This window comes from Thamnophis elegans, chromosome 15, assembly GCF_009769535.1.
Source record: "Thamnophis elegans isolate rThaEle1 chromosome 15, rThaEle1.pri, whole genome shotgun sequence".
NCBI classification, from domain to species: domain Eukaryota; kingdom Metazoa; phylum Chordata; class Lepidosauria; order Squamata; family Colubridae; genus Thamnophis; species Thamnophis elegans.
This window is the reverse complement of record NC_045555.1, coordinates 21,082,109-21,107,669: the sequence shown is the minus strand read 5'-3', so window position 1 is coordinate 21,107,669 and position 25,561 is coordinate 21,082,109. Positions and strand designations below refer to the sequence as shown.

Below are 25,561 nucleotides of genomic sequence, written 5' to 3'. Positions count from 1 at the left end.
TGAGGTGCCAAGAAAATGAAGGTGACATTCTCAACTGTGCATCAAATTCCACCATTTTATTTTAATATGCCTCAATATGATTGGTTCTCTGCTCAGAGGCGCCATCTTGACCACTGACTGTTTCCCTTCCCAGAGGCTTCTGTACTTAGTCAGGTCTGTGTTATCATCACATATAATTTAAGCTGTTTTGAAAAGATTCTGTTTCCCTATGTATAGGTGAGGAATGAGTTATTGCACAAAATGAAATGCATTAGAATACAGGAAAACAATGAATGTTTACAATTCTTTTCTTCCACAATGTATTCATTTAGGACCATTCTGTTTACTAGCTCAAAAGTAGGTTGAAGTAATTGGGAGTTCAGAGTGCTGAAATAGGACAAACATTTAACTGAAGACATCTTTTCTTTTACATATTTTGCACCCGGATATAATTGTTGCAAGTTTTCCCAAAGAAACTAGGTTTCTTAAATATTTAAGTAGTCAAGAATTTCTACATAAAAATCAATGCATGGAAATCATTACCTTTACGAATTGGTGGAAACAAATTGGAAGGATTTTTTAAAAATTAAGGTATGCAGTTACTGACAGGCAGTATTTAATTTTAGGTTTAAAAAATAAAGTCCATTGTTTGTACAGAACATGGCTCTTTGTCTAGCGCCTATAGGAAGTTCTGGGTTCATTTCTTTTCCCGCAATGACTGTTACTGTTGCTAAATGTTGCTCATTTGACCATATCGACGCCTCCAATTTTTTGCTGCCATCACCCATATCTTTCTAGCCCAGATCTGGTAGTTCTAGGTGAGAGTTGTATGTATATTTTGGGCCAGTCGCTTGCTCTCAGACCACCCACCTCACAGGGTTGTTGTTGTGGGGAAAATAGGAGGAGGAAAGTGTGTTGGGCATGTTTTTAGCCTTGAGTAATTTGTAAAAGTAATAAAGGCAGGATACAAATAAATAGGTAAATAGCATTATGTTAACAACTTATTTAACTACATTCTCTGCCATTGCCTCGCATTGTGGAATATTGTGCCCCTTTCACAAAGATATCCCTACTTGGGTGTGTAGCCTTGCATGGTGGGGAGGGGGACACAGAAGCCCACACAACCATGAGCTGTCTGTCCCCATGAGAACACCCCACACACACCTACATTAACAACTGCTAATCACCCCGTCTCTGAATTTTTTCACCTTTTGAAATTTTGTAATGCAAAATTTTGAAATGTTTAATGTTAAATTATTTGGATTTTAATGTTAATTTTATTGATTATATTGTATACCACCCAGAGCCCCACTCTGAGAGAGATTGGTGGTAAGTAAAATGAAAAATACAGTAAAATGTAAATTTCTACTACAGCGTCTGCCTTCTGAAATAGCATTTTCCCCTGAAAAATCTGCTTTCTATCCATGTTTTTCTGAAAGTATTACCAATATATTAAATAAATTGTTTCAACTTCTACCCTCAAAAAATGCTATAGGGCACTGCACACCAGAACAACTAGACACAAGGACAGTTTTTTCCCGAATGCCATTGCTCTGCTTAACAACTAAATCCTACAACACTGTCAAATAATTTACTAAGTGTACTACTATTATTCTTCTCTTGCTTCCTAGTATCTATCTCTTCCCACTTATGACTATAACCATGTTGCTCGTATCTTTCAATTTATATTGTTTTTATTTGTTTCCTAGTATGATTTGATAGCTTATTAGTAACCTTGACTAACACTAAGTATTTTATCTTTTATTCTTGAAAATGTATTTTTTTCTCCTTATGTACATTGAGAGCACCAAAGACAAATTCCTTGTGTGTCCAATTCACACTTGGCCAATAAAGAATTCTACTCTACTCTATTCTATTCTAGTAATAATGGCAACTGCCTGAATAAATCCTTGTAGTTTTCTTGGCAAGATTTCAGAAGTGGGTTGACATTGTCCCCTCCTTAGGGCACAATGTCAACCCACTCTGCTGGCCTTATGTCTAAGGTGGGACTAGAACTCACAATGTCCTGGTTTTGGGTTAGGGTTAGGGTTATTGGAGCTTTAATTACTACACTACAATGGCTCGCGACAGTGAACTATATTTAATGCTAATGCCTCAAAAGTTTTGGGTGAATGTTAAATTTAATCTACTAGAACCATAGGGCTACATCAGGACCAGTGGTGGGATTCAATTTTTTTTTACTACTGGTTCTGTGGGCATGGCTTGGTGGGCATGGAGTGGCTTGGTGGGCGTGGCAGGGGAAGGATACTGTAAAATCTCCATTCCCTCCCGATCAGCTGGGACTCGGGAGGCAGAAAACAGATGGGGGCGGGGCCAGTCAGAGGTGGTATTTACTGGTTGTTTGTTGTTGTTTGTTTGTTTATTGGATTTATATGCTGTTCTTCTCCCAAAGGACTCAGAGCGGCATATAACATTAAAAAAATGTTGTACGCTGAAGTACTCAAAATTTCCGCAACCAGTTCTCCAGAACTGGTCAGAACCTGCTTTAATACCACCTCTGATTCAGGACACATAGTTGTAATTTGTCATAATATTGGGCCTAATATTGTAATTGAATGGAATGATTTGGAATGGAATGGAATGATGGTTTAGTTAAAAAAATAAAAGCAGAAGTAGCAGTATACAAACCTGTACAGTAAAGTCATGACTGTTGGAAATACATAGAAGTATTAACCAAAATAAATTTACCTAGGAATACAAATGGCTTACCTTACCACAGATAAATTCTTTCCCAAGGACAAATAATGTATGTGGCAAAATAACTTCTGAATTACTGTCAAATGTGTCACATTTATTTTTAAAACTCTATTGATATGCCTGGTAATAGCCATTTCATTCATTCTAAGAGGTGAAAATATGAATCATTTATCCATTTATATTCTCCTCCTTGGGGACAATAACCCTCCCCCTCAAGAGTTACTTACTCATTCGCATCTATTAATAAGACCTGTATCCTGCCCACCTCCAATGACTGCTACGTCTCATTTCGTGTTTGAGTAAACTTCCATAGACTAGAGATTAATAAATAAAGCAACATTAACTGAAAGATTAATGTAAAAATGCATATAATCATTTCTATAAAAACATGTTTTGCTTCCTGCTCTCATTGTGAAATTAGATAATCCCTTGACTCATGCTTTAATCACCATTTGGTTGAATTGCATTATTTTTTTAATTTTATTAAATTTATATGCTGCGCATCTCCTCAATAAGGCAACTCTAGCTGGCTTATAGATCATAAAAAGATATATGGAAAAGCAGTTACAATTTTAAAACTATGCAAAAATTTTTTAAAAAAATCTATGCTTTATATGGGACAGCTTTTGACATAGCCTACAAACTGTAGTTGGCCCAAAAATGTTGAGGGGACAATCTTATAACATCACTACTGCATTGGTTACCAAAGGACTTCTAGACTCGATTCATAGGAGCAGTGGTGATGTAGTGGTTAGTATTACAGGCTAACTCTGCTCCTAGCCAGGAGTTCAGTGCTGACCAGCTCAAGGTTGATTCAGCCTTCCATCCTTCCAAGGTTGGTGATGATTGGAGGCAATATGCTGACATTGTAAATCGCCCAGAGAGTACTGTAAAGCTCTACGAGATGGTATATACTGTAAGTCGTAAGTGCTATTGCTATCACTATAGTGCTGGTGATGACCTATAAAGTCAGGGGTGAGTTCCTGCCAGTTCTAACCTCTTCTATAGAAGAGGTTCCACAAATCCACAGTGCCATTTAGAACCGGTTCCAGCTCCCTCCCCCCGCCCGTCTGCACATCATCAAGATGAAGAGCGAGAGGAGGAATTCTGGGAGTTGAAGTCCACAAGTCTTCAATATGTCAAGTTTGAACACCCCTGGGGTTAGGGGTGCAAGGGTCTTGTAACTTGACAGCTTTAAGACTTGCGTGCTTCAAATGCCAGAGTTTCTGAGCCAACATTTTGGTTGCTAAGCAAGAGCATTGTTAAGTGAGTTTCACCACATTTTACAAGTTGCCCACGCCCACCCAGTCACATGGCTGGCAAGCCACTCCTACCCAGTCACATGGCCGGCAAGCCACTTCCACAAAACAGGCCACACCTACAGAAGAGGTTCTAAAAATTTTTGAAACCCACCACTGTACAAAGTCAATATGTCATAACACTAGGATACATTAGGTATTGCCTTGCTGAAGTTGAATCTGTCCATTCAGTAAGAACATTATAAAAAGACCTGCCCAAAATGTCTAATGTACTTTGAAGAGTGAGGGTGCATATTTAGAGAAAACTGAAGACATCAAATAAACTTGTCCTTTGTAAGATTTTTTTTAATTATAAGGATCAATCTGGGCTCACAGTTACTAAGTAAGTTCTGTGATGCACATATAGATCAAGGCTGTATATCTAGCAATTGATGAGTTGAGTACAGAAGTCACTTTATCTCATCTCAAATGTTCATTTCAGTGCATTATTAAGAATACTAGTCAATTTATTCTTTAAACATATCATGAAGGTTTAACTCCAACTTAGATCATCTCTATCCAACAAATTTAATATAGCCAGCCAGCCAGCCAGATCTACCCCGTTGACCAAAGAGAGTTGGCAAACTTTATATATTATTTATTTTAAAGCCAAGTCTGTAGCTTGCAAAACTCTCTGTGTGAAGCGTCTGGTAGGCCACAGAACATTGTTGATTAGTTTGCTTCATCTTTGGAGGTCGCAACTTATACAGTTAAACACCTGTAATGTTTACATCAAAAGAAAAGTCTCAAAGAGGAAGGAGTAGGTTCCCTTTTGAACCGTTCATCCTTGCGCTAATCAGGTTCACAAGTCATATGAAAATTCACAGAAATCTTAATTGCAATGTTCAATAAAAGTACTCTCCCAAAACACTGAGAGGAAACTTAAACATAATTGATTAATAAAAAAGACAATTCAAATAAATGAGTAAAACATGAACAGCAAAACAAAACGAAAAATGTCTGAGTACATTCTTAACTTTGGCAACAGATCTCATCAAATTTTGGATGACTTCATTTACAGCAGAGATTCTCCACTTTAGCAATGTTAAAATGTATGCATTTCAACTCCCAGAATCCCCCAGCCAGCAATTCCAATAGCCAGCAATTCCAGTTCTGGGATTTGAAATTCCCACACATCTAGAGCTAGAATCATTTAGAAAACGTTTACTTTTTTTTAGATATAGGAAAAGTAACCTTAACCACCTTGATTTAATGAACTGGGATATAGCCAAGGTACAGTAAATTATACTTTCTTTAGTGGAGAACACAGAAAACTAGATTTTGTTGCAAATCATCGTGAGTGGGGGAAATATACTAGCTGAGACTCAGTGCCATACTTTCTCACAATAGTAGATGATTTGTTGTTGCTACGTTAGAATAACATCAGAAAGAATGAGAACTTTTATATCACATTTATTAAAATTAATATATTCAAAGTATATTTCCTATATTACTTACTTTACAAAGCTATTTTCCACTCTGTTTGAATGACATATTTGTACATAACTAGCTTTGTTTATTCGTTTAAGGAAGAGTTAAATCCTGAAAAAAAAAAAAAACCTAATCCTGACCTCAAGGGATCCTTCTGTATGACTTGAAGAGGTTCTCAAATGATAGAATACAGAACCTGCAGTGTAAACAACTTTAGAAGCTAGAAGTGGTGGAATGTAGCTGAGGTGGAGAGACTGTGAGCAGATATGAGAAAAAGGTAAACAAGTGACAAAAATTCTTAATACCGTAGGTCATTGTGTGAATGAGACTGGAGGGGAAAGTCAATAGAAATGATGGAGAGGATTAGTGAGTATAATAAGAGAATCAGTGAGAATGGTGACTTCCACTATGGTTGCAATTTTGTGGAGAAGAAGAAGTGAGGGAGGTGAAGGAAAGAATAATGTTGTCCTCATTATTATTAGAGAGGCAGCTCAGACTTAGTATTAGTGCTGTTAGGAAATTGTGTGTTGGAGATAAGTGGAATGATCCCAACTTATAGATGGGAGATTGTGTGTATGTAGGGGGGGGCAATGGTGGGTTCCTACCGGTTTGGGTCAGTTCGGTCGAACCGGTAGTAGTTTGGCGGTCTGGGTCGCTGGAACCGGCAGGCACTCAGGCTCGCCACACCCCGAACTCGTTCTCCTGCCATCTTGTTTTTTGCTTCTGCACATGTGAAGAAGCATTTTTATAGTACTGCGCATGCATGCACGCACTGCACAACCACGGGCAAATTGGTCGTAGTAGCTGCTGGAACCCATCCCTGGGGGGGGGGGAGGGAAAGACCATTCTAGGTAGGGTACAGTATTTTATTCTAGAAAGCCCCTAAGGAAAGTTGTAAGGGAGGGTTTCTTCAAGAGAGGTTGGAGAACCATTTTTAAAAAAATATACGTATGTACCATGATCCCCTCCCTCAAATTGGCATGGATAGTTTCCCAGATCCAGCCACTTACAAACAACCAAGCTGGCTCAATTTTCCAGGACATAGGTCATGTCCACTCGACAACAGATGATAATTTCCTCAATCTTAATCTTAAATCCCAGATAACAACTGAAGTTCAGGTTTTTCTCATTATGACAAAGATGATTAGGGGACTGGAGGCTAAAACATATGAGGAATGGTTGCAGGAACTGGGTATGTGTCTAGTTTAATGAAAAGAAGGACTAGGGAGAATGATAGCAGTGTTCCAATATCTCAGAGGTTGCCACAAGGAAGAGGGAGTCAAATGATTCTCCAGAGCACCTGAGGACAGAACAAGAAGCAATGGGTGGAAACTAATCAAGGAGAGAAGCAACTTAGAACTGAGGAGAAATTTCCTGACAGTTAGAACAATTAATCAGTGGAATGGCTTGCCTCCAGAAGTTGTGAATGCCCCAACACTGGAAGTCTTTGAGAAGATATTGGATAGCCATTTGTCTGAAATGGTGTAGGGTTTCCTGCCTAGGCAGGGAGTTGGACTAGAAGACCTCCAAGGTCCCTTCCAACTCTGCTATTGTGTTGTGTTGTGTTGTGTTGTGTTGTATTGTATTGTATTGTATTGTATTGTATCGTATCGTATCGTATCGTATCGTATTGTATTGTATTGTATTGTATTGTATTGTATTGATGGATTCGGTTTGATCATCCCAATCCTTGTTCTAAAAAAGGATCTGTGTAACTTCATCACAGGATGTAAAATTAAGATAAAATATAAATACAGAAGCTTGATTTAAAAAGGCCTTTAAAAGGGAAGGGTTCAGAAGGCCTAATAAATGAGTTACAAGTTTGCCAAAAAACATGAAAGCATAGAGAGGAAATCTTTAACTGGGTAGTGCCTCTGTTCGCTGAATGTATAGAAACATTGAAAATTGACAGCAGAAAAAACCCCTAATGGTCCATTGAATTTATCATTTTGAGTTCTTTTTAAAAATTTTATTGGAAGATGGACGTGTTTATCCCAAGCAATTTTAAACTCAGTTACTGATGATTGACCCATTGCCTCTACTGGAAGTTCGTTCCAAACTTTCACTATTCCTTCTATGAAATAATACTTTCTAATATTAACAGATTAACAGAATTGGAAGGGACTTTGGAGATCTTCTAGTCCAACCACCTCCTCAAGCAGGAGGCAAGAGGCTGGTATGCCCCAGTGTTCTTGATTTTTTTTCTCAGTACTGAAAATCCTGCTTTCTAGAACCTTATCCACACTTTAAATTTCTTTAAAGGTTTCAGTCCTGTTCTTCTTTTCCATTCTCTCCTCTAGGCTGTATATATTCAATTCTTCCAATTTCTCCTCAGATGCTTGGTCCCTCAGGCCTTCATCATTTATGAATCCATCTCTGGACTCACTCAATCTTAGCAATATATTTTTTCAACTGTATTACAGATGGGTTCTGACTAAAGTTCTATATAGTGGAATTAGGAACTCCTTTTTCCTGCTGGTGATCCCTCTAGTGATGTATCCCAGAATTTTGTTTGTCTTCACAGCTCACTGGCCACACTGTTTGCTCATTTTGCAATCATCTGCTGTGGGCACATCTAAATCCCTTTCTTCTGTTGTTCCAACACTATATTGTACCCTACTACAGGGTGGGGCATAACCTTTTCCTAGGGGGTCACAGCAAGATCGACAGCAGTTTACAACTTCCGCGACACCTCATTTTAAAGCCCATAAAAAACTGAATTGAATGAGCTATTAAATGTTAAATTTGCTTTAATTTTAGTTTTTTTTTTTTAATCTTTTTTTTTTTTTAAGAGAACTTTTTTATTTTTCTTTAAAAAAAACAAACACAAATATGTCATCATTTGTCAATCATTAAGACATTGAAATACAATTTTTTTTGTTGTGTGTACCCCTCCCTCCCTCCACCCCCCCATCCCCCCTCCTCCTTCCCCCCCCGACTTCCCAGAACCCGTACACGGTATGGATTTTTAACTAACACAGTCTAAAATCTATTGAGAAAAAAGAAATAAAGAAATTAATGACATTCTAGATTGAACTTAGCTTCTTCTTACTGAACTAACTTTTAACAGTTTAAATCATTTCTGATCTTAAGCATAGGCTAACTGGAATTTCTTAGTCCCGTATTTATTTTGTATATAGTCAATCCATTTTTTCCAGTCTCGTTTATATCTCTCATTTGAATGATCTTTGAGATATGCCGATATTTTAGCCATTTCAGCTAAGTTTGTTACTTTCAATGTCCATTCTTGGATTGTAGGCAAGTCTTCCTTCTTCCAATATTGCGCCACCAACAGTCTTGCTGCAGTTATCAGGTGCAGAATCAAATTGGTCTCTACCACTGTAAAATCAGTACATATACCTAGTAAAAATAACTGAGGAATAAACTTTATCCTTTTTTTAAAAACATTTTGCATGACCAATTTGCTTTAAGAATGGCTGGAAAATTCGATTCGGAAGAACAAAGGATCATTGACAGAATAAAATGCATTGCCTTTCGAGAGGCTCGCGATGCTGGAGCGACGTTTATCAATCCACCTCGTTTGAATGCTGTTCGAAGGGCTAATGGTGGTCATACTGACTATTAAATCGTGTCAATAAACTCAGTTTTTGATGGGCTTTCGAATGGTGTATGAATTATTTGTGTTGTTATTACAAGTGTTGCTGTGACCCCCTAGGAAAAGGTTATGCCCCGCCCTGTAGAGAATTCTTTTTCCTCTAAGTGTATGATCTTATATTTAGAAACATTGAACTGCAGTTTCCACATTTTTACCTATTTTCCAAGCATGCCAAACCATGTTCCATAGTAAGAATACCCCCAGGAACGTCAATCTATTAACAGGGTGGGGCTGCTGGGGGTTCACAGGGGTTTGGGAGAACTTCTAGCTAAGATTTTGTGCAGTTCGGAAAACTCCCAAATCCCACTCCTGGCTGGCCCCGCCCTGTCCATCCCTCCCAGGAGTCCCCATGTGGCCTGTTTTGGATGCAGGTAAGTGCAAGAAGCTCAGGGAGGGTGAAAAATTGGCCTACCAGAAGCTCGGGAAGGCCAGAAACAAAGGCCTGGGAAGACTCCGGAACCCAGGGAGGGCAAAAATCCCCCCCTTGCTGTGCTGCAGAAGGCCAACTAGGCCATGACCACTATGGCCACATTCACTTATCAACCAGGCAGACAACCCCTTGCTAAAAGTTTTGAAGCCCAGCTCTGATTACACACCTTTGTGTCATCCACAAAAAGACAACTCTCACCTAGCAATCCTTCTGTAATATCACTTACAAACATATTGAACAGAATAGGACTTAGGACTGAGTGTTATCATACCCTGCTTGTGAGTAGTTTGTGTTCAGATGATGCCCCATCCCTAATCACACACTGGGACCTATCCCTGAGCCTACGTTGAAACGCCCAATAGGCTGTACAGTACAGCTTTTTTAAGGAGTGTATTATGTGGAATTGTATCATATGGTTTGCTAAAATCAAGGTAGGCTTTGTCCACAACATCACCTTTGTCCCAAAAAATTGTGATATAGTTTAAAAAGTTAATCAGATTAGTTTGACCTGATCTGCCCTCACTAAAGCCATGCTGTTTTGGGTCCATCAGGTTGTGTGCTTTAAAATATTTGTTAATCTTTTTTTCTGGAGTAATTCTATTAACTTCACTAAGTATAAGTAGAATCTTTATTGTCATTGTACTTAAATACAACGAAATTGGTTTTAACCCCAGTGGTGCAAAATTATAACAGAAACGGAAAAAGAAAGAAAAAGAAAAAAAAAACTAGCATGTGCATGGAGTGATTGTGGTTGTATTTAAAAGTCTCACAGCCAAAGGATAGAAACTATCTTTAAACCTGTTTGTTCAGCTGGCTATACTTTGATGTCTTCTGCCTGATGGTAGAAGTGCAAAGAGACACTGACCAGGGTGTGAATCATCTCTGAGTATCTTCCTTACTCTGCTAAAGCAGAGAGGTCTGGTGATGTCATCCAGTGGTGTCAGATGGCAACCAAAGGTTTCTTGTGCCGAATTGATCACTCTCTGTAGTGCCTTCCTGTCCACAGCTGTTAAACCAGCGTACCATACTGTAATACAATATGTGAGGACACTTTCTATGGTAAGGTGACCAGACGTCCCAATTTCAGCGGGACAGTCATGATTTCTAACAATTTGTCCCGTGTCCCGGGGCATTTTAAAAAAGTCCCGATTTTCTAGCTTCGTGTTGAAAGCCCAGTGGATTTGCTTAAGAAATCCTAACCGGGGCAAGGCAAAAGACACTCTGTCTAATCCCTCTCTCTGTCTCAGTACTTTCATAGAAGATATTAAAACATTAAAGCAAGAAAATGGACTCCCCCGCGCCCCTTTTACCTCATTTTATAAGAAAAAATGACCAAGTACCATAGAGCTCCAGGAAATACTTGGCTAGAGAAGCCGCGAGTGTTCCTTCCTGGATTTTCCAGAGGGGAGGGGCACGGAGGTTGGAGGTCAGCTCGTGTGGGAAAAATGGTGGCAAAGTTTCTTTGAAAAAATTTCCCTGACTAATTTCACCATTTTAATTTGCTCAGTTCTTTGTATTAACATCTACATCATTCTGGATTGACTTGGAGTGCTCACTTGTGCCTGCTGGTAAGTGAGCTAAGTTTTTTTCTTTTATTTTTTTTAATGTATTTTAAAATAATATTTTATTTATTGTGCATAGGATTTTTTAAAATAGTTTTATTCTGTGTGGATTCTTTTTTTAAATTGTCTTAGACTATTTAAAAAAAGATTCTATCAAAAATAAATTGAAGGGAAACCATTTTTTAAAATTCTATGCACAATACTTTGAAATATATTGTGCATAGAAAGAATAGTTTTAAATCTTTTACTTCAATTTATTCTGTGTGGATTCTTTTTTTAAATTGTCTTAGGCTATTTAAAAAAAGATTCTATCCAAAATACAAAATACTAGCTGCAGTTATTCATTTAAGAACTGTTGCAAGAAAGGTGGTATAATGGGCTTAGTGACCAAAGTTACAATGGCATTGAAAAGAGTGACTGATGACCATTTTTCACACTTAGTGACCATTGCAGAATACTCATGGTCACGTGATCAAAATTTTGATGTTTGGCAACAGTTACAATTTATATTTGTAAATTGTAGTTATGTTGAAATAAAAAAAAATTACAATACTATTTTTGCATTATATGAAATTTTTTGTTGCTCCATATAAAATTTTTAATCAAGCCCCCCCCCCCTCCTGGTCAAAGGTGTCCGTCTTTACCAATCTGAAAATCTGTTCACCTTATTCTATGGTGGACCGATAGAAAGAGGTCATCAGCCTGATTCAGAGGTCATTCCACCTGATTTTTTCGCAGGACACTAAGGAAGTGAAGTCTCTACTACACATGTTAAGCTCACTGTTCTATAGTTATAATATACCTATAGTATATTGAGTAGTCCATGACTGCAGAAAAAACGAGAATGTTTAGTATATGTTTACTATATCTGAAAGACAAATATGACAATTTCAGATATCATACATTTGGCTGACAAGAGTCCAGCTTTTTGATTTCTGATTTTGTTACTGAATGCTATGTTATGCAATGCTTTGCTAGGCTATGCTTTTTCTGATTATTATTTTGTTGGCCCAATACAAAATTAAAGACATGTTAAGGTAGTAAATAAATCTTGGCCTAATGTGTATATGTGCACTACATTTTTTATACTATGGTAAAGTTTTGTCAGGTGCACCAATGTTTCCCCATCTGTTTATAGGAGTGCATGTCAAGTCTTCATATATTATAAGTTGCAGTGATTAAGGCACCTGGCTAGAACTTGGGAGATGGTGAGTTCTAGTCCCTCCTTAAGCAATGGGCATGAAAGCTGGTTGGGTGACCCTGGGCCAGTCCCTCTCTCTGTCTCTCTTTATTTTTATAAATAAAGTTATTTATAAAAATATAAAGACAGGATAAACAAATCTGAAAAAGTGAGGGTTGTAATTTTCAGTTTTTGCAAAATATCAAGCCTCCAATAAAAACAGGTTAATACCACTTCTGTGTCTACAGCTTTTAAATAAGATTTTATCTCTTTGGTCCCCTAATTTAGTTTACATCTCTAATGCAGGAGAGCATGTGCTTCTAGTGTGATTGAAGTAGGGGGTGGAAGAAAATGAGATGACTCAAACTTATAATTTCTGAAGGGGAGCAAAGCAGCAACCAAAGTATAAAGAGCTATCAGTGTCATCTGCTTTATTTAATATTGCCACTGGATGTCACTACTTTTCTGTGAAAATTTGGTTGTTAGAATATTCATCTAAATATGTGTACCTATCATAAAGATCACTAGTGAATTATATTAGAGTTAGTATAAAGTAATTATCTCCAGCACTCATTTTGGAGTCTCTATGAATATACATTTGCCTTTCATTTTTAGTTTAGTTTACTAAGTGAAAATAATTCATTAAAGCTCTCTGTAATAACTATTTGGGAATAGCAATGCTCACATTGATAATTTCACTCATATGACTGCTGTGTACTGGGGTATATCTGAAATTATTTTAATTTACATGTACTACTTAGTTCACACTTTCTAAACTTTTTCTTCTCTTCCTTTGGATCAGTGTTGATGCCTGGTGGTTGCATGGATTAATCCACACAGTTTTATTGGCAACATTTTGGCAAGTGGTTTTGCCATTGCTTCCTTCTAAGTTTGAGAGAAAGTGACTGGTCAAGGTCACTCAATTGACCATGCATAAAATGGGACTAGAACTCACTTCCTCTCAATTTCTAACCTGGGGACTTTAATTACTTCATCCACTGGCTCTCTAAACCTATATAGAAGTGGAAATAATTTCCAGAGAGCATTTCCTTTTCACTGAAAACTGAATTGATGTCTTCAAAGAAGACATTCAGGAATATGTATGCAATTGAAAAACATGTGTGCTTTTGGTGCTCCATGAGTTAAGTCAATCTTTCAATGATGTGGCAGTTGTTAAATCCTAGTAACTTCTACTATTGGCATAAAACAGCTTGCAGATGTTGTGGCAATCTAGTTTCAGCAGGATAGGGAATGAAAGAGCAACGTTGTTCATTCTTCCTTTCTGTTTCCTGGCCTGGGGCAATTTGCAATTTGCAAATCGAAAATCTGTCACAATCTGACAGTAATGTCCCTCCCAACCCTTCCTTTTATTAATTCACTACTAATGTTAAATTAAGGGACGCAGTGGCTGAGTGGCTAAGATGCTGAGGCCGATCAGAAAGGTCGGCAGTTCAGAGGTTCGAATCCCTAGCGCCACGTAACAAAGTGAGCTCCCATTACTTGTCCCAGCTTCTGCCAACCTAGCAATTCGAAAGCATGTAAAAATGCAAGTAGAAAAATAGGAACCACCTTTGGTGGGAAGGTAATTTAGTTTAGTCATGCCGGCCACATGACCATGGAGACATCTTCGGACAGCTCTGGCTCTTTAGCTTTAAAACGGAGATGGGTACCGCCCCCTAGAGTCAGGAATGACTAGCACATATGTGCGAGGGAAACCTTTACTTTAATGTTAAATTATAATATTGGAGAGTTCAAGATTCTAGCATATTTTTTATAGAATTGGAGACAGGATTTCCAAGATCAGATTTTCTCCTCCGTGAGCAGACCACTTGTGGAGATGCAGATCCAATCTATCTGGGGGGGCCAATGAACACCTTTCCAAGTAGGAACAAAGTGCTGAGGGGCTGAAAGACAAGTTGGGAGCTCATGAAAGAGTTAATGGAATGGGATTTCTAGCTAGTTTACATCCTGAGGCATTTAAGCCTGAAGCTTTGCTCATGTTTCATATGTAGTAGCACTGGAGTAGCTTTGGCTTCTAGTTGAATAAGATTTGAGCCAATTTTTCCTCTTAAAAATAGAGCTATGTAGAATCACATGAAAAAGAAGGCATTTCTATACCAGTCCATGAAGTCAATTGAGACTCCATCAATTTCCTAATTTACAAATAAGAAGGATATTTTGGTTCTTGGAGTAAAAGATGGACAACCTGAATCCATGCAACATATGTGTTTTGTCCTAGCTCAAAAGGCCTCTCCAAGCAATTTAGATCCTTTGTATGATTTAGCTCCTCTTTCCTACTGATGAGAGATAAAGAGAATGGTGTGTGTGTGTGTGAGAAAAAGGGTGCATCAGAAGTTGGAAAAGGGGAAAGCCTAATTTTGGCATTTCAAAGTTCAGCACTTAATTGCTCTCCTTTTCCTCCATTCCCATTGCTAAAGGGGTGGTGGTGGTAAAATGAACATAGTGTTAGTTGCATCATCACAATTGCCTTCTTGACTTTTTTTAAAACCATATTTTGTGATTCTTCTGTTTGTAAATAATATTCTTGGTATATTCTGGAACCTAATTTCCTTGACATTTTACTTGTCTTGAGAGAGTTGGGAGGTTTGGCTAATCAATTGTTCAAATATTTGTCCTTACTAATTAAGAATCAGACACACTCAGTACATTGGACTAGAAACCAACTCCACAGGAAGGTTATAACTACTTTTCTTGAGATTAATAACAGAATCTTGCAAAGCTAACTGTACCATGTCTCCTCCTCCTTCTTACACCCTAGTAAAATAAATGTCTGTCAATGTCACTTCTGAATTTTAACTTGTTTGTCAGGACTTAAAAAAACAAGCCCTTTTTACCTAGACAAGAATTATTCTTCCATATTTCTGTCAAGGCCATCTTCCTTACTTTCTATTTTATGTTGTCCTTGAATTAGTTACAAGCTGCTCTAGTTTAAAATAGATAAGTCAAGGATATGGGAAGAGGGGAGGGGATAAAAAAATTCAACATGGGAGCTGCAACTATGTGATTAAGGTTGTATTCCATGTTTATGTGTGTCAACACAGGTAATTTTTAAAAATATGATGTTCTTGCTTTCTATTAAGTACTTTGTCTTTGCGTCATGTCTCCTACTTCTGTCTTTCATGCCATATCTCTGCTTTCATAGTCTTTCCTCAAGCACATTTCCAGTTCTCTTCTTCTTGGCAAACATATATGATGTGTTTCCATGAATTCTCCTTGCTAATAGCAATAGCAATAGCAATAGCAATAGCAGTAGACTTATATACCGCTTCATAGGCCTTTCAGGCCTCTCTAAGCGGTTTACAGAGAGTCAGCGTATTGCCCCCAACAATCTGGGTCCTCATTTTACCCACCTCAGAAGGATGGAAGGCTGAGTCAACCCTGAGCCGGTGAGATTTGAACCGCTGACCTGCTGATCTAGCAGTAGCCTGCAGTGCTGCATTTAACCACTGCGCCACCTTGGAGTAAATAATACTATTTACTCCAATTTAGTTTGTAGATTTGCCCACTTGGAAGTGATTTCCCTCCCCATTTCAGCTTTATTATATTGCAAAGGAGAAAATAAATGATTGCAGCAATGGCCAATTATCTTCATGAAGGATTTTTGCACTTATACAGTGAGTGGGATGAGGAAAACCCCTCGGTATAGCCCATAATAGACTTTATTAGTCCAAGAAGTATTGGCTCTAACCAATTACCCTTTAATTTTCAAAGCTGATGGATGAATGGCAGGTCTGTATTAATTCCAGATTGATAATGAGTTGTGTGTAAGTTTTGTCCTTACCTGGGAATTAATACCTTGAAGACTTTGAAATAGATTTATATCTGGTTATAATTTTCTTTCTCTTCTGATCTTATTAGTTCTAGTCTCCTTTAAAAACTTTCCATTTGTTTGCTTCATCTTAATGAATGTAGTAGCTAGAGTTTGTTATGAAAATTATTTTAGTGTTTCTCAACCTTGGTGACTTTAAAATGTGTGGACTTCAATCCCAGAATTCCTCAGCCAGAAAACCTTGCTGGGGAATTCTGGGAGTTGAACTCTACTAGTGTTAAAGTCAACAAGGTTGGGAAATTGCTGTATCTTAATCTTTTCTCCTCCCATTAACAATATATATATATAATAACATACCTTGTGTAGGTGTATCTTCATAAATATACATACATGTGCAGAAATCACTGCGTTAGTATGTCAAGAAAAATGCATTTACCTTTGCTGCCATATTTTTGATTTTGCAATCTTTTACTGGGCCAGTTTTTCCCATGAGGAAAGAATGGCTTTGGAGTAATGTTTGGATCCCCAACATATAGCACAGCTGTGTGTCCATCATCCCCATTAATGAGGCAGGAGAACGTTAATTCCATTTTAATAAACATAGGTTGATATTCAGAGGTGGTATGCAGCCAGTTCGGACTGGTTCACCTGAACTGGTAGCGGAAATAGCGGGTAGGCCTGCCCTCCTGCCCTGGCCCTATTTAGGCATGTTTTTGAGGCCAGGCGCATGCACGGAAGGCACACGTGCAAACAAAGTGCATGCGTGGAAGGCCAGGGATATGCACAGAAGGTGCACACGTGGGGCGAACCAGTGGTAACAAAATGTAAAACCCAACACTGGTGATATTGTGCAAAACAGTTCAAGATTCCCAGGTATTACTTAGCTCGACATAAGAGGATTGGAGCTGCAGTTCTCCCTCTCCCTGTGTCAAGCTGTTACCTGCCAGAATCCCTTCTGCTGCCCACTATGAAAGCTGTGTGAAAGGGAGCTGTGTTCATCTTGGCAAGACACAGTATGGAAAACCATTGGCTACTTTTTGCCTTTTTATAAAAAATAATGAATTAAAGCATTATTTTCGGTTTTCAGCACCTGGATCCAATTTTATTAAATGTTGCTTGTTTTAAGAATTCTGTAGATCGAGGTTATTGGCACGATTTGGTGCAAGCTGCACAATCAGCCAGTAGAGAACTGTAGCCATAATAGTACACTCATCTGCATATCTAAACACAAGAGGTCCTTCCAGTGAAAATACAGTTAATTGACTTTCTACATGCCCGGATATTATTTTTCTCATATTAATTCTGCCTTGTTAGGATGAGGAGCCATTAACATTAATATGCCACTTTTTGACATTTGTCAAACATCAATATTCTTATCAGTTTTCTTTTAAAAAATCCCTCCCACCTCCGACAACTTTTCAAATGGCACATTATTCTACTCTTGGGTTTTCTGCATAGGAGACTACAGGCCTATTTTGAAGGTGTTTTCTTCAAAAATATACTATATTCAAATTCCCTCCCCACATTTGGTTTTCAGCATAATGGAAAACATGAAGACTTGGAAAAAAATATTGCCATGTTTTCATATCAAAATGGTCTCTGCCAAGCATGCTGAAGTATGCAATTAATTAAAATTAAGGGTCAGAAGCTAGCTGAACATTTTTAGTGCATCATTCTTGATAGTATTATTATTATTATTATTTTACATTTTAAATATAAACAACTAGTGGTATAACCAATAACCATATACAGGGTATATAGATATCTTTAGGGTTCAATATTTTTTCAGCAAGCCAAGGTGGATATATATACATTTAGTTACATGTTAGTCCTTTGATGGCACACAGTATACATCTTTATGGTCATGTAGTATCTATTTCAGAAAGGCTATAAAGTATTAGAAAACATGTGTTGTATAAAGTAATCTATGCATATTTGGTCAATTTGGCTGAATTATTTGATTCTCAGCTTTCAACGAATGTATGTTCCATATTATGAAGCAGATTTGCTTCCTTTCCACTTCTTTCTCATTTTTTTTAAAATGCCATTTTATTACCTGAAAGTCATATTAAGGTAGACGTGCTCACATTGCTGGAACATTTTGGGGTGATTTTATTTATCCACCCCCTCAGAAAATCAGGGATGGCGAGAGAATATGGATGCTTTTTTCCAAATTGCTGCAGTACATCTGCTTTATAGAACCCACCCCCCTCTCTCTCCCAAGTGGTCAGAAATGGGCAGCATACAAAGCTAAATCAAGTTATGCAATAGAAGTAGCAAAGTTCTTTACCACCTATTATAAACAAATAAAACTATCTCTGCAAGGGACTCATTGGCAGTAATTTGTAAGAAAATATCAAGAGGAGACATCAGTGCCCTTTTTTCATTCTCAGAACAATTTGAGGTGGATGCCCTGAATTATCAGTGCCCATCAGGAATCCCATCACCAATACATTAAAAGATAAATAAAACATGTCTATAAAATATAATTCAGCACTGATTGATCCTTTCCTCCTATGCTTTGCCTATCGATTCATTGACTTTTCCTAAAGAGAATTCTTCAGATGTGTTTTCCCTTAGATTGGCAAACGTCCCAGTTTCCCTGCTAGCTTCTCCCTGTTGCTGTGCTGTATTTAAAATGTAGCTCCATTCAGCTTTCTAAAATGCCCAAAACGGCACATGGCATAATTGAAACCACTGAAGACAATGTTGCATTTTTTGAAGGAAGAAAAATGACAGGTTTAAGGACTCCATCGTCAATCACCTTAATGTCTTTGACACAGATGAAAACAGAATATCTAATGAGCTACTGAGCAAGTCAATGCCGGAAGTGGCTCTAGCCTTTGCAACTGTACATTTTCAGCTCCTCTAATTGCATCAGTAAGGATTTTTTGGAGCCCTTGTTTAATGAATGCCTTTTGACTATTTTCTGAAAGGAGAAGGGAGACACTCTAAGCTAGCATTTTTTTATTTAAAATCACACAGATAGTTTTCAATTAGAAGTGATGAGTTCTGCAAACTGTACTGTGATAAGAGCTGCACAGTGAATCTCACCCTGTTCCACCCCTTCTTTGATTCCTTATGAAAGGTGTGATTCCCACCCACCCCTTTATTTAGCCCCCTTTGCTTTCCTCCACCCTGGATAGCTCTGGAGGCTGCTTTAATACCAGGCTTTTAGACGCTTTAGATGCACTAGATAGAAATCAAGCATTCTCCTAGGGTTCTGCCTGCACCATCCTAAGCCAAAACAAGTCCTGGAATGTATATGAAGCTAATAGCACACCTGGCATTTTAGATCGCCCTTGAAGCATGTGGTGAATTTTGGCATTCTGTTTACTTCTGCACCATTCTTCCCCATTCCTTATCTTTGCATGCAAACATGTTGCCTAGGGAAGAGACCCTTCCATGTTTGAATGAGAAAAACCAGCACTGCAGCTGTTTTGGATGTGCAAGAAAACTTTTCTGTCCGTGGGTAAAACAATCAAACAGATAAAACAAGTAAAGTGGCTGCACAATAGAGGCTGGGTAAACCTGAGCTCAGACTTTACATGGTTCCTTGTGAAAGGAGGAAAGCTTTTTTTAAAAGGCATAAAGAAAAGACTGGCCTGCACTGACAGGAGGACACCTGATATGACAGGTATGTAGCTGAAAAGTGAAAGAAGTTCAACCCAAACAGTATTTGAAAATACAAGAGTGGTTCTTACCTCACATTCTCTGGAGCCTCCCTTGCTATACGTACAAGGTCCCGTCCCATTCAGCAACATCTCGCTGGTCTCACTGTTGGTGGGCTTATAGTCAACATAAAATTCCTGGGTGGTTGGAGTCATCTGCTTCAGCGACTGTCGTTTCTTCTTCCTGTGCCGTCGCATTAGCGAGCGTTGCTGCAGTTGCTTCATGCTGGCAGGGTAGCGCTTCCAGGACACGTAGATGACCAGCAGAATCACAAGCACGGACAAGAAGAGGGCCACGCTCCCAGCAATAATTTTATGGAAGGAGATCTGCTCGGTGCTGTTCTCGGGCCCGGCACTGGCCTTGGGGATCTCTGTGGTGGGGGGCAGGGCGGGCTGGCTGTCATGCTTAGGCCGAATGACCTTTGGTTTAAAGGTGGGCTTGGGAGCAGCCTGTGGCATGTCAAACCTCTCTGTAGTACTTTTGCCACAGATGCTATAATTTTTCACGGCATCTATAACATTCACCCCTTGCAGCTCTTTGGGGCTGGCGCAAATAATTGTATTTTCCCTCAGCCCTTTGAAACTTTTAAGCCAGTTTACCAGGGAACAAATGTTTCTGCTGCATTCCCATATATTCCCAGCGAGGCTGATGTCGTTCAGAGATATCCAGGAATCCAAAATCTCTTGGCCAATAAATGTGAGCTTGTTGGAATCCAGGTTGAGGCGTTGCAAATTGGGCACACACTGGAAAACGCTTGGTCCACTGAAAGCTTCTATTTCATTTCCCGATAAATCAAGCCTTTGTAACGAGCTCCAAGTCCAAGACATGGTTTGTCCTATAACACTGATTTTATTCCACTGTAAATAAAGGTTCTGTAGGCTGACCAGCCTTGGAAAAAGTGCCAAGTTAAGCTTAGAAAATTGATTGTGCTCCAGGTGCAGCTCTTTCAGTCTGATCATGCCAGCAAAGACATTCCTTGCAAGGCTTCGGATCCTGTTGTAACCCAGGTCTAAGAGTTCCAGGTTCCTACAGTCCTGGAAAATCCGGACGGGGATCGTTCTCAAGGAATTGGACCTCAGGTGTAAACTCAGCAGCTTCCTTAAGCCTCTGAATTGTTCTGCTCCCAGGGAATGCAGCTGATTATAGGAGAGATCCAAATTTCGGAGGTTTGTTACTGGTCTGAAGGTGTTGTTAAGAAAAAAGGCAATTCTGTTGGAACTCAGAATCAACTCTTTCAGTCTGCGTATTCCATTGAAAGCATTTTCATCGATGCTGCCGATATGATTGTGGTCTAAGTAGAGCCAGGTGAGTTGATTAAGACCTTTGAATTGGTTGTATTTTAGTTTCTGAAGGCTGTTATATCGCAAGGACAAACCTAAACATCCAGCTGATATACTGGAGGGTATCTCTTGCAATTTCTGGGACTCACAATATACCATTTTGCCTTCGCACCTACAGCCCTTAGGGCATCCTCGCTCAGCAGACGAAAGCATTGTCAGTAACACAGTGGGAGCTATTACCAGGGCTACTGCTGATCCGCTCAGTAGCCTAAATACATGGAAACCTGGAAATAGAAATAACTTAGAAAAGTTATCCCCCCCAAAAAAACAGTCCAAATATTTGTCAGTCATGCTCAGAAATGCTATTACAATAAAAAGGAACAACCTCCCTGTAGAAGAAGTACTTTGCAAACAGTTTTTTTTTTAACTCCCTCTCCCAATAACCCACCCACCCCTGTCCTATTTTAAGGCTACAAATCTAATAAAAGAGAAAGGACCGGCGTAAGCCAGGCAGACTGGCCAAACACACTGAAATGTTATCTCCAGTCGTAGCTTGTACAGAGGCCAATCTACGGAGTGATTAATACAGAAGCATTGCAGAGACTGCTGTAGGCTTACTAGAAAGGAATAAAATGGAAACATACCCATCCTTTGTCTTTTCAAAGGTCGTCCTTAGCGCTTTTGCTTTTTCCTAGGGGCCACAAACATGACAGCCCCTGCCAGCTGTTCTTTGGTGAGTCAAGGCTTGCAGAGACCCAGGAAGCAAAAAGGGACCTCCTGGGAAATGGACCGATTTTGGATCATTATCCTTTGCCAGGCATGCAGAAGATCCCAGGAGCAAATAAATCCCAACCCAGCATTTGCAGCAGAAAGTCAAGCTCTTCCTAGCCGATGGGGTCTTCATGGGTGATGTGGTCTGGAAGCTTTACATGGTAGACTCGGCTTCTTTAAAAACCACCCCGTGCAAAGCTTGAGAGGTTCCTCCAAGTGACGCCCGGCTGTCTGGATTCACCCATCTGTATTCCACTGAGCAGCAGCTCTCAGAGCCTTGCACCCACAATCCGGCTGAGGAAGCTGCTGCGTTGAAGCAGGGAAGCCAGGATGACCCGGTACAATGAACAAGCACTGTTCACTTCTGCATCCTGTCACTCTGAAAGCTTCTCTGACTGTTGCTTTGGTTTTGGTAAATGCAGTTCTTATGTAAAGCTGCCCCCAGTGGTGAAGAATATTATGGGCATGTGCAGAAATGCCTTCTTTCTTTTCTCTCTCCCTCCCCCCTCTCCCCCCTGTTCTTTTTTTCAATCTTGCAAATGAATTAGCTCCGTGCTGGGAAATGAGTGATTGTTCTGGGTCACTAAATAGCAGCATACTGGACAACCTCACCGTGCTCTAGTGAAACAGTAGTTTTGGCTGCAAACCCCCCACCCCATTTTAGATAATTTAGCCGATCCTTTTTGTGTTCAGCACCTGCTGCTGGGACTTTTAGCGAGCATGAAGCACAATTGTCACTTTTCATTTAGGCATTGAAGGCAGCGCACATGTAATGCATACATATCTTGTACCTCAACCAGGAATGCAATTGAACACCTCTCTGTGTAATGTGATTTTGAAACACGCTCATCAGGTTATTTACTTTGTTATTTGGTAAGATGGGTGAGTATCATGAGAAACTAAGGCTTGGTGAGCAGCGGGGTAATAACTTTTGCTTGTTTGTAGACACACCACTCAGTGCTGAAGGGGTCATTCTGAATGTTTTACCTACGTCTCTGAAAGCTACAGGACCCCCTGTTGTGGCCCGTCAGCAGCCAGCAGAGTTGGCAGCAGATTCGGACAGTGAGGAGGTTGGGGAGGAACATGGGCCAGTTGTGAAGTTTGGGGAAGGTTCTGATGAGGCCTCTGTGTCAGAGGCAAAGATGGGGCCAGGGCTGTATGCCAGTTAACAGCTGCCTTTGGAGTCAGACATCTGTGAGGCAGACGAACAGCTGGAGCCTGTTCCCAGTGTGCGCATGCACAGAGTTCCCAGACGAAGGGAACAGCTAAAGAACAGGGGTCAACTTGGGAGTAAGGCCACAGGTGGATGATGAATGGCCCCTCCCAGAGGAAATAAAAGAGGAGGGAAAGGGGAGTGGAGTTTGCAGGAGACAATTAGTTCGCTTGATTGGTTTGTGACTCTCCGAGACTCCTTGCAAACTTTTGCAGATATTGGCCTGGCAGCTCTCCAATCCAGATAAGGTCTGTGACTGTAAATCCTCCCTTGAAAGACTTTGCTGGATGTGAATGAACAGAATCCACAGTAAATTAATAAAAGGTTTTTTGTCGGGACAAAGAGTTTGCTTCATGCACTTGGGAAGCCTAGGTCAGAACACCCCCATACAAATCTGCCCTAATATCTGAGGCCTACTTAGATGAGGGAATAAAAGGGGAACTTACCAAATTTGTAGATGATACTAAGCTGGCAGGAATAGCTAACACCCTAGAAGACATGCTCAAGATCCAGATGGATCTTGGTAGACTTGAACACTGGGTCCTTTGCACTTGATCTTAGCCAAAAGGCTGAGAAGCGAAGAGAACATTTCTTAATAGAGATGTTATTATCCACTATTCATGTCAGTACTATTTTTTTAATATAGTGTAAAAAGTGATGTCTATTGCTGGTCTATGACCGTAATAAAGATATATTCTATTCTGTTCTGAACACTGGGTCTTATCGAACAAAATGAAATTGACCGTAGAGAAAAGTAAAGTCTTACACTTAGGCAAGAAAAACCAAAAATACACATATAGATTGGGTGAAATCAGGCCTAAACTGTGAGAGGGATCTTGGAGTCTTAGTAGACAACCAATTAAATATGAGCCAACAGTGTGCAGTGGCAGCCAAAAAAGCCAATGCAATCCTAAAATGCATTAACAGAGGGATACAATTAAGATCAAGGGAGGTACTACCATCACTATATAAAGCCTTAGTAAGACCACACCTAGAATACTGCATCCTGTTTTGGTCACCACATTATAAAAAGATGTTGAGACTCTAGAAAACAGTTCAGAGAAGAGCAACCAGGATGATGAGGGGACTGGAGACTAAAACATATGAAGGAACTAGGCATGGCTAGTCTAGGGATGAGAAGGATCAGGGGACACATGATAGTGTTCCAATATTTGAGGGGCTGCCACAGAGAGGAAGGGGTCAAGCTCTTTTCCAAGGCACCTGAAGGCCAGACAAGGAATAATGGATGGAAGGGGACCAAGAAGAGATTCAACCTAGAAATTAATCTAATCTAATCTAATCTTCTTCTGAAATTTTGCTGCAGAGCCCCTGTTCCACTATTATCTGACTGTGGCTGCAGGGCATGAGGTAAAGCTGAACTTGTAGCTGCTCAGTTTCTGTTCAGGCTGTTAGTTTGGCACCGTTTTTAAAGATAACTTTATTACTGCAATTCGGGATCTGTTTACTTTAGTTTTGTAATGCCAAATGTGAACTTCGTGCCATTTTTATTAACTTGAGTATGTTTATAGAATGATAAAATGGACTTTATTCTGGCATACAAAAAGTGTTGGGATGCAATGCAGCTTTCTTGCCCTTCTTGATTGCCCACCATGTCCAAGAAAAACATGAATACTTAAGGGTTTGCAAGTGAAGCCCCTGTTTGTTTATGCTGCTCATTAATTTAGGTGGAAGTCTTCCCTAGGGATATTTTGTTAGATTTTGTTAGAAAGAAGGAAAGAGATCTAGTCCTATAGCAGCATTTTAACATAAAATGAAAATAACAGTTGAAGACATATTTTAACAGGTTCTTAACAGATTAACAAAGTTGGAAGGGATCTTGTAGGTCATCTAATCCCCACATCCAAGCAGACCCTACACCATTTCTGACAGATGGCAGTCCAGTCTCTTCTTCAAAGCTTCCAGTGATGAAGCTCCCACAATTTCTGAAGGCAACTTCTGCTCCATTGATTGATTGTTCTCACTATCAAAAAAATTATCCTTATTTCTAGGTTGAATCTCTCTTTGATCAGTTTCCATCCATTATTCCTTGTCTGGCCTTCAGGTGCCTTGGAAAATAGCTTGACCCCTTCCTCTCTGTGGCAGCCCCTCAAATATTGGAACACTGCTATCATGTGTCCTCTGGTCCTTCTCTTCACTAGACTAGCCATGCCCAGTTCAATATTTGTTATGAAAGAAATTCTTATTAGAATTCTGTGTAAGAGAAAAGAATGTACCTTTTTGGCTAAAAACTTAAAAGAGAAAAGGATCCCATTTCAGTGGAATAAATTGGAAGGCATCATTTTTACTTTTCAATAGAGATTTAGAATGAATTCAGTTCAGAAGATAAGAGTTTTTTTAGAAAGATATAAATGAGAATTGGAGGAGATGGAAATGGAGGCTTCAGAAGAAACTATGTAACAGTCACTAAACTACAGGAATTGGAAAATATATTACTAAATTAGGTGCCTACAGATGTGGACATTCCTAAATATGGGGCTGAAATATGGATTGCAAGATGGAATATAAATGGAGCAAATGTTCCTCAAAAGAGGAAATAAATATTTCATTATTTGGAAAAAAGGAAAGTAAGACATTATTTGTATTGTATTGTATTGTATTGT

General features: G+C 39.2%; 2 protein-coding genes across 2 annotated transcripts in view; one reads left to right on the top strand and one right to left on the bottom strand.

The window, feature by feature from the left end:
• LRRTM3 (leucine rich repeat transmembrane neuronal 3) overlaps positions 1-21,307 on the bottom strand; it is a 120,376-nt gene extending 99,069 nt beyond the window's left edge. Inside the window, exon 1 of the mRNA XM_032231484.1 lies at positions 19,709-21,307. Within this exon, the coding sequence (XP_032087375.1) occupies positions 19,709-21,307 (1,599 nt within the window). The remainder of the gene's footprint in view (positions 1-19,708) is intronic.
• The window catches only part of CTNNA3 (catenin alpha 3), an 878,552-nt gene that overhangs the window by 325,064 nt on the left and 527,927 nt on the right, over positions 1-25,561 (top strand). The gene's annotated exons all lie outside the window — the stretch shown is intronic.